Below are 10,000 nucleotides of genomic sequence, written 5' to 3'. Positions count from 1 at the left end.
TGCTGCAGGAGTTTACACAGCCTGCCCTTAGAGGAATACACACACACACACACACACACACACACACACACACATGCACAGCCTGCCCTTAGAGGAATCTACACACACACACACACATGCACACACTCACACACACACACACACATGCACAGCCTGCCCTTAGAGGAATCCACACACACACACACACACACATGCACAGCCTGCCCTTGGAGGAATCCACACACACACACACACACACACATGCACAGCCTGCCCTGGGAGGAATCTACACACACACAAACGCACACACACACAGCCTGCCCTTAGAGGAATCCACACACACACACACACACACACACACACACACACACACACACAGCCTGCCCTGGAAGGAATCTACACTGATACCCAGCAGCCATTATGAACTAGCACTCACAGAGTGCAGGACTGGACGCACACACACACACACACACACACAGACACACACACATACACACACACACACACGTCGACACAAACACACATACACGCACATCAGGGATGGAAATTAAATATTTTTTCTACCTGCCACTGTGGCTGGTGGATTCCAAAATCTACCAGCCACTCAACTTTTTTACCAGCCACTAGAGAAACGGCATGAAAATGTGATATCATGATTATAGTAGGCTACCCAAAATGATCACGGTAATCGGCATTATTGCAATATGACTAAAATGTGCTGAGTTTTGCCCTAAACCTGTCCTCCAAGCACAGTAGCAACAAAACTAAAGGTCAACAGAACCACATTCATATGCTATAGTGTCTTGTCATAAAAGTGGTGTGGCTCCTTTAAGACTCCGTTTGTGTGAGTTCTGGAGCATCCTATAATCCAACTTGATCTAACTATAGTGTACATCATCTGATTTAAATATGTACATGTATCAAGGCTATATTTAACATTTAGCATTTATGTTCTATTTGGCCCGTAATAAAATCATGCACTGAACAATTTAAACACAGCTCAGCTTTAAGAAACGTAATATGCATGTTTAGCATTTTGTGAAACTACATTGGAAAAACTCTGGTTGTACAGTTATCTAGGCGATATTGTTAACATTTATTTTGTATTTGGCCTTATCATATATGACAAAAGCCCAACGTTGGAGACCGTGTAGACATTTGCTTCAATTTCAAAACCGGATTACTCGCGAACGGCTATAACTTGTATTTGGGAATGCTTTACACCTTTGCGTTTTCAGTAAATTCTGCTGTTTATTCTGATACGGTTTGTAATTTCTTTGAATGAAAAGTTTGTGAGATATTCTATCACGACGAATGGGTGTGGAGATGTCCGTCTGTCTGCCTCATAGGTCTAAATAGCAGCGTGTCGCGGGCCGGATTAAAATACCTAGGCCTACGGGCCAATTCAAAGAGAACTATTTACGTGAGAATATTAGCCTGTGAAGATATAACGCAGATCCACAGATCTCACTAGATTTATGTCTATGCAGTCATCCTGAAATAATCTAGCAGTGGCACATGAAAGCATAGTGACAGTTTCTTAATGGTAGTGAAGTGAAAGTGAAGCGTTGCACCTATAGGCTATGCTGCGGTGGCGGCTCACTACGAGTTGTAGAACTTCAAATCAGCGCGATTTACCCTTATAGGCTGGTAACGTTGGGCTACATGATCCCTACAGACACTTTCTTATTTTTAACCGTCAATAAGTATGAAAATTAGACCGGATCTGACTATTTGTGGTACGCTAGCTCTACCCGCCACAGTGGCTGGTAAGTTGACCAAGTTCACCCGCCAGCGCACAAAACTACCCGCATTTGGCGGGGGGCGGGTGGTTAATTTCCATCCCTGACGCACATACACCAACACAATGAGTGTGGCAGTCCCCCCCAAAAAACCTTGATGAAATCTTGAGACCCTCTGAAAGCCTCAAAATCATGTTTTAGGGTCTTTAGATAGGACATACACACACACGTGCACACAGGGGTCTTTAGATAGTATAATGTATATATAGTATATATACTGTTTTGATCCCGTGAGGGAAATTTGGTCTCTGCATTTATCCCAATCCGTGAATTAGTGAAACACACTGCACACAGTGTACACACAGTGAGGTGAAGCACACACTAATCCCGGCGCAGTGAGCTGCCTGCTACAACAGCGGCGCTCGGGGAGCAGTGAGGGGTTAGGTGCCTTGCTCAAGGACACTTCAGCCATGCCTACTGGTCGGTGTTCAAACCGGCAACCCTCTGGTTACAAGTCCGAAACGCTAACCAGTAGGCCATGACTGCCCCAGATAGGCCTTAGATAGAAGCAAAATAATAACATGTTAAATTGACAACAAAGATTTGTGGGTCAAATAGAAAGCAAAGTTCAGTGTTTCAATTTTGAATATTGACATATTTAAAAAATATATAGTGAAAATATATTTCAAATATATGTTTGTTGTGTATGGGAAGGAGCTAGCGGTCTTGAAGACTGAGATATCCAGATCTAGCAGGTAGGAGCTAGCAGTTAGGAAGACACATTTAGTAAAGAGATGGAAAAGAAAGAGAGCTCTGTTTTCCTCTCCTCTCTTACTCTCCCTTCTTACTCTCGCTCCTTCTCTCCCTCTCTCTCGCTCTGTCCTCCCAGATTACGGAGCTCCATGCATTAGATCCTCAGGGATCCTGGAGGGATTTTGTCAACCGTCCGGATGACTCGCTTCAACGTCGGTGCCGGAACAAAAAGAAAACTCTGGTTTGTGATCACCTTTCCCTCCATCAACAGCTCAAACGTCATGATGTGCTGCTGACGATGCTGAGCATGAGAAACATTGGAGTGGAGCAGAGAAGGGCAACTAATCTTAGAGCTTTTGCAGAAATGATTCAGATCAGTGGAGTGGAGCACAGAAGGGCAAATTACTTAAGCAATATAGCACGAGTGAGGGTGGGGTTGGTCATGGATATTCCCACGGGTGTTGTTCGGCCGTAGCCACGAGGCTGGAGGCCGAGTGGCGCAGGCAGCAACAGCCGTGGGAATATCCATGACCAATCCCACGATCACGAGTGCTATATTGCTTTTATACAACAATTCTACCACAAACTAAATAATCTGAAAACACCCCAATATTGTTTAAAAATGTTAATTTCGACATTGTTCTTACGCATCAAAAAATAGTTCCCTTTTCAATAGACAGCGTCTTGGTTGCTAGGTAACCAACATTCCAGATCCCTCGTTACCGTTACGGGTCTTTTTGGTTTAAGTGTCTTCTTGAAAGAAATGTTGAAATTCGGGCTGAAATCACATTCATATCTAGGTTTGCTGCATGCATGTTACAAGGACACTGGGCCATGTCATGTAAGGGACATGGTACTGCAAAAAAACGTAAACATAGTCTACATTGCAGAACCACTCAACTTTATTAATTTATGGTGAATAAATGTTACACTACTGTGCACAGCCTGACGTGACGATGCTAGCACGTTAGCAGCGGTTAGCTAACTATGCTAACGTTAGTTATCTACAAATATCCTCCAAGTGACAATCATATTATACACAATGCTGGCAATGCTGAGAACAATTAGCATCCTCGTTTATCTTACTTACATTGAGTTGACTGTGTGGCTTAATCCACAGATGTGGTGGAGCACTGTTTCGTTATGGTTTGCTAAGGAGTAACCCATTGCTTGAAATAGTGGAGAGCTGGGATGAGAACATTGTGTCAAATCTTCGCATTGTATCGCGGAGTGATTTATTATTAGCTGTGCAAAGTCTGAGTTGAAATGTCCAGGGATATTCCAACTCATGGAACGTCTCTCGGCCAATCAGAAACAAATAAATAGTTCCATGGAACCCAATTGTTGTATAATTAGATTTAAGGCCGTTAACTGACATATCCCCTTATGTGCAGACAGCGCTCACCTATGCGTGTACAGCATGAGTCTGATTATATCTGATTATCACTCATCTGATTGTAACCCCCCCCCCCCAGCCAGGTCCCCCCGGCCCACCAGGACCTCGGGGCCCCCCAGGATTGCCGGGAGCAGCCGTCACTCAGAGCGTCCTCCTGCAGGAGTTCAAACAGATGATCAGAGGTGGACATGGCCACAAACACATGGTTCTCACTACTCTAAACACTACTACTCTAAACACTATTACTCTAAACATTCTACTACTCTAAACATTCTACTACTCTAAACACTACTACTCTAAACATTCTACTACTCTAAACATTCTACTACTCTAAACATTACTACTCTAAACATTCTACTACTCTAAACACTACTACTCTAAACATTCTACTACTCTAAACACTACTGCTCTAAACACTACTACTCTAAACACTTCACTACTCTAAAAACTATTACTCTAAACATTCTACTACTCTAAACACTACTACTCTAAACATTCTACTACTCTAAACACTACTACTCTAAACATTCTACTACTCTAAACATTCTACTACTCTAAACATTCTACTACTCTAAACACTACTACTCTAAACATTACTACTCTAAACACTACTACTCTAAACACTTCACTACTCTAAACACTACTACTCTAAACACTACTACTCTAAACATTCTACTACTCTAAACATTACTACTCTAAACATTACTACTCTAAACATTCTACTACTCTAAACACTACTACTCTAAACATTCTACTACTCTAAACATTACTACTCTAAACATTACTACTCTAAACATTCTACTACTCTAAACATTCTACTACTCTAAACACTACTACTCTAAACATTCTACTACTCTAAACACTACTACTCTAAACACTACTACTCTAAACATTCTACTACTCTAAACATTCTACTACTCTAAACACTACTACTCTAAACACTACTACTACTACTCTAAACACTACTACTCTAAACATTCTACTACTCTAAACACTACTACTCTAAACACTACTACTCTAAACATTCTACTACTCTAAACACTACTACTCTAAACATTCTACTACTCTTAACACTACTACTCTAAACACTTCACTACTCTAAACATTCTACTACTCTAAACACTACTACTCTAAACACTACTACTCTAAACATTCTACTACTCTAAACATTACTACTCTAAACATTACTACTCTAAACATTCTACTACTCTAAACACTACTACTCTAAACACTACTACTCTAAACATTCTACTACTCTAAACATTCTACTACTCTAAACACTTCACTACTCTAAACATTCTACTACTCTAAACACTACTACTCTAAACACTACTACTCTAAACATTCTACTACTCTAAACATTCTACTACTCTAAACACTACTACTCTAAACATTACTACTCTAAACATTCTACTACTCTAAACATTCTATTACTCTAAACACTACTACTCTAAACATTCTACTACTCTAAACATTCTACTACTCTAAACACTACTACTCTAAACATTCTACTACTCTAAACATTACTACTCTAAACATTCTACTACTCTAAACATTCTACTACTCTAAACACTACTACTTTACACACTACTACTCTAAACACTACTACTCTAAACATTCTACTACTCTAAACATTCTACTACTCTAAACATTCTACTACTCTACTCTAAACATTCTACTACTCTAAACATTCTACTACTCTACTCTAAACACTACTACTCTAAACACTACTACTCTAAACATTCTACTACTCTAAACACTACTACTCTAAACATTCTACTACTCTAAACATTCTACTACTCTAAACACTACTACTCTAAACATTCTACTACTCTAAACATTCTACTACTCTAAACACTACTACTCTAAACATTCTACTACTCTAAACACTACTACTCTAAACATTCTACTACTCTAAACATTCTACTACTCTAAACACTACTACTCTAAACATTCTACTACTCTAAACACTACTACTCTAAACACTACGACTCTAAACACACTAGTACTCTAAACACACTACTACACAACATACATACTTGTCACAGAAATAATGAATGAATGATGTCAGTGTGTGTTTGTCCAATCAGAGGCGACGCAGCGGAGGGAGCTGGCAGTTGAGGGAGGAACAAGCCCCACCCCCTCGGCGGGACTGGTTGCCCTGGGAGACACAATGTATCTGCGGCGGATCGAGGAGGCCTTCCACTGCAAACTAAAACAGCCAATCATAGTGGAGAAGAGAGGCATGGCAGAGATGCACAGCTTTCAGATAGTATGTATGAAAACACACACACACACACACACACACACACACACCCCATTCCTAACCACATATTACGAGTACCCCACGCCCACGGTACACATCCCCCACCTCCCCCCAACATTCCTAATCAATTGTATTCCATCCATATTGCTATGTAGCATAGTAATATATTATACACCATTTGAAAGCTTGGACTCTTGGGAATCCATACATGACAAACTTTTTTATGTACAATGTGTACAATATATATATTGATTTACATTGTCAAATTAATCTTACTATGTTTCAATTAAATTTAATCAAAAATGCTCCCTCCCCCTCCGCTGCTTCCCTGCCTTCTAGCCGTAGTGTATACCCTTAGCACTGTGTAGTGTATACACTAGTATACCCTTAGCACTGTGTAGTGTATACCCTTAGCACTGTGTAGTGTATACCCTTAGCACTGTGTAGTGTATACCCTTAGCACTGTGTAGAGTATACCCTTAGCACTGTGTAGTGTATACCCTTAGCACTGTGTAGTGTATACCCTTAGCACTGTGTAGAGTATACCCTTAGCACTGTGTAGTGTATACCCTTAGCACTGTGTAGAGTATACCCTTAGCACTGTGTAGGTGCAGCAAACTCTAAACACTACTACTCTAAACATTCTACTACTCTAAACATAGTAGTGCCGTAGTGTATACCCTTAGCACTGTGTAGATGCAGCATATTTGGTCGTGACATATACACAAGAATCCATAGAAATAGAATAGCCATGTTGTTTTATCCAATCCAATTTATACAATCCAAATACTATTATTAATCAAATTTATACAATCCAAATACTAACTAACTAGAAAACAATATTCTAGCCTCTAACTCTGTGGAAGTACTTCAAACAATTATTCTGATTGTTTTCCAAGAAACTACAGGATTTTAGCTGTCTAAAGAATAAAGTATCTATCTATCTATCTGTCTGAAGAGGTCAAGCATTCAAGCCTAGAAATGGCATAAACCAGATGAAGTTAACATACTGTGTATGCACACCAAGTCAAGTCAAGTCAGTTTTATTTTTAAAGTGCATTTAACATGCACATAGTGCAACCCAAAGCGCTCCACAAACAAGACACATAACAACAAGACAAAAGATGCCGGATGGAGCGGCGTAGTCGCCAGCGTACCCATGACATCAAGACATGACAAATACATTTAAAAAATAACAAATACAAAAAAAAAATGCCGGACGGAGTGGCGTAGTCGCCAGCGTACCCGTGACACCAAGACAGACAACAAAACAAATAAACAAATAAAAAAGAAAATATATTTAAAAAGGGGGAAAAGTGATGTTAAAATTAGTCCAATTTCCAAACCAGCTGAAAATGTCCAAGGGCAATGATGATCCGTGAAAACTGCGCACAGAGCTGTGTCTTCACAACCGATGCAATGCCAACAAAGTTCTTTAGCAACTGACCAACCCGGTGACTTCACTGGCAGTCTGGAGATAACGTTAACGTTAGAAGCTAGGCCTTGTAGACTGCAGTCTGGAGATGACTGGAAGCACAGTCCAAAGTACTGGGCGATCGTGTAGATCCGCAATTCGGTGGACTTAACAGCGACCGTTTGTTGCTCCGTGAGATTGCAGATCTTCACCGTTAACGTTAGTCTGCAGTTTGCAAGGCAGCTCGCAGGTCAGCAACAGCTCGGCGGCCACGGTAGATCTTTCGCAGAGTAGCTAGCCTAGGTCCAGCTGTCCCGAGAGATCCCCTCGACCAGACAGTGAAGTGCACTGTTCACGGATGGATGGAAGGATGTCAGAGGCCCAGTTAGTCTGCAGTTGGCATGGCAGCTCGCAGGTCAGCAACAGCTCAGCGGGCACGGCAGATCTTTCGCAGAGTATAGGTCCAGCTGTCCCGAGAGATCCCCTCGACCAGACAGTGAAGTGCTGCACCGCTCACGGATAGATGGAAGGATGTCCGATGCCCAGCTAGGGCAAAAGCTAGCCATAGCAAGCTCCCAATGGACAAATGTCAACGACATCAGCTGACTTAGAAGCAGTAAAAAGGACTAAGAATAACACGAAAACTATCAAAAATAGCGTAAATAAATAGGGAAAACATTAAACTAGACAAACCAATACAAAAAATAAACATGACATTACATAAAATTACGAACATTACATAAGAACAAACAAAAACATGATGCCAGACGGAGAGGCGTGTCTCGCCAGCGTCCCCGTAGCCTAGCAACTCATCAGTGATGAGCAGGTCAACCAGTGACCTTTGGGTTGGGCAAATTCGGGTCAGCTTACCAGATAAAATTGCAGATTGCAGGTGGGTCAATCAAACGACTACAAATCAGTGTTTTCCTAGCCTAGCCTAATGTTGTGCTAATCACATTTGGTTTATAATTATAGCCTAGCTTAATGTTGTGCAGCCATATCATCATCAGTCTTCTTACCAGTTTATATGTGTGTGATTTGTGAATGTTTTTCCTGAGTGGTTGTTCTGTGTGTGTGTGTGTGGATGTGTGTGTGTGTGATTTGTGAGTGTTTTCCCTGTGCTGTGTGTGTGTGTGTGTGTGGATGTCTGTGTGTGTGATTTGTGAGTGTTTTCCCTGTGCTGTGTGTGTGTGTGTGTGTGGATGTGTGTGTGTGTGATTTGTGAGTGTTTTTCCTGTGCTGTGTGTGTGTGTGTGTGTGTGGATATACTGATATAGGCTGATACCTGCTCAATGTTACTGTAACACCATTCAGTGTGCATAAACTAGAGTCAATGTTTTTTGATCTAGAGAATAACATAAATGTAGTTTTATTTGCATTTAATACTAGCTTACGTTTAAAGAGGGGTTCTTGCAGGGCATTGAAAACTAATTGCAAATGATCAAGTGCAAGTTTAATAAAATCAGCAATACAGTATATTATGGTATCGTCGGCATAGAGGTGGACATTGAGGAAAGATATGATATCATTAATGTAGATGGGAAAGAGGACAGGTCCGAAGACAGAGCCCTGTGGGACACCCTTCGTTAGAGGCAGGAAGTCTGATTTACTTGCTCCTAACTTAAACATTGGAATCTCTCGTTAAGATAACTGTGAAACCATTTGCAGGTATTAGAGTCAGACCCAATGGCATTTAATTTTTGTAAGAGTAAATTGTGATCCACAGTATCAAAAGCTTTGGAAAGATCTACAAAAAGTGCGGCACTGTGCCTCCTATTATCCAGAGCAGATATCATTACATTGGTGACCCGGGCAGAGTATATAGCTGTGATTGTACTATGTTGTGCTCTGAAACCGGATTGATGTGGGTCTAATTGGGGCAGCCGTGGCCTACTGGTTAGCACTTCGGACCTGTAACCGGAGGGTTGCCGGTTCAAACCCCGACCAGTAGGCACGGCTGAAGTGCCCTTGAGCAAGGCACCTAACCCCTCACTGCTCCCTGTTGATGCAGGCAGCTCACTGCACCGGGATTAGTGTGTGCTTCACCTGTACTTAAAGAGGTGGCGTTGTCAGGATTGTGGTTTAAATTGTAAGACTTGCTTACATTCTCCTCAAGGATGTGGCCAGCTACAGCGAAGTGTTTGTGAAAGGCAGAACAAATTTCTAATGGGTCTTGAAAGCTACAGGAGTCAGACATTACAGAGCTTGGTAGTGAGGCAGTTGAGTTACCACCAATAGATTTGAAAGCTTTCCAGAAGAGTGTAGGGTTTGAGTAAGAGCTGGAGAGCAAGTTGAGGTGATAGTTGGACTTAGCTTGCCTCACCATTGCTGCACATTTATTTCTATTTTTTCTGAAGAAGGCCCAATCAGTGTCAGAGTTGGGGTGTCTGGCCAGAGCTATTATTAGAGTATTTCTGGATGGAAGTACGGCTGCGGTTCTGATGAGAACC

The 10,000-nt window shown here is 41.4% G+C and overlaps 1 protein-coding gene across 2 annotated transcripts in view; it reads left to right on the top strand.

The window, feature by feature from the left end:
• The window catches only part of c1qtnf12 (C1q and TNF related 12), a 36,773-nt gene that overhangs the window by 18,579 nt on the left and 8,194 nt on the right, over positions 1 to 10,000 (top strand). For both annotated transcript variants that reach the window (XM_076268416.1, XM_076268415.1), the window contains exons 2-4: positions 2,611 to 2,715; positions 3,950 to 4,052; positions 5,961 to 6,142. In XM_076268416.1, the coding sequence (XP_076124531.1) occupies positions 2,611 to 2,715; positions 3,950 to 4,052; positions 5,961 to 6,142 (390 nt within the window). The remainder of the gene's footprint in view (positions 1 to 2,610; positions 2,716 to 3,949; positions 4,053 to 5,960; positions 6,143 to 10,000) is intronic.

This window comes from Alosa pseudoharengus, unplaced genomic scaffold (assembly GCF_046254945.1).
Source record: "Alosa pseudoharengus isolate Yale_2024_CS ecotype anadromous, Long Island Sound unplaced genomic scaffold, YU_APseudo_1.1 YU_APseudo_1.1_scf_5, whole genome shotgun sequence".
In the NCBI taxonomy this organism is placed as follows: Eukaryota; Metazoa; Chordata; class Actinopteri; order Clupeiformes; family Clupeidae; genus Alosa; species Alosa pseudoharengus.
Note: the sequence above shows the minus strand (reverse complement) of the source record. Positions and strands in the feature narration are given on the sequence as shown.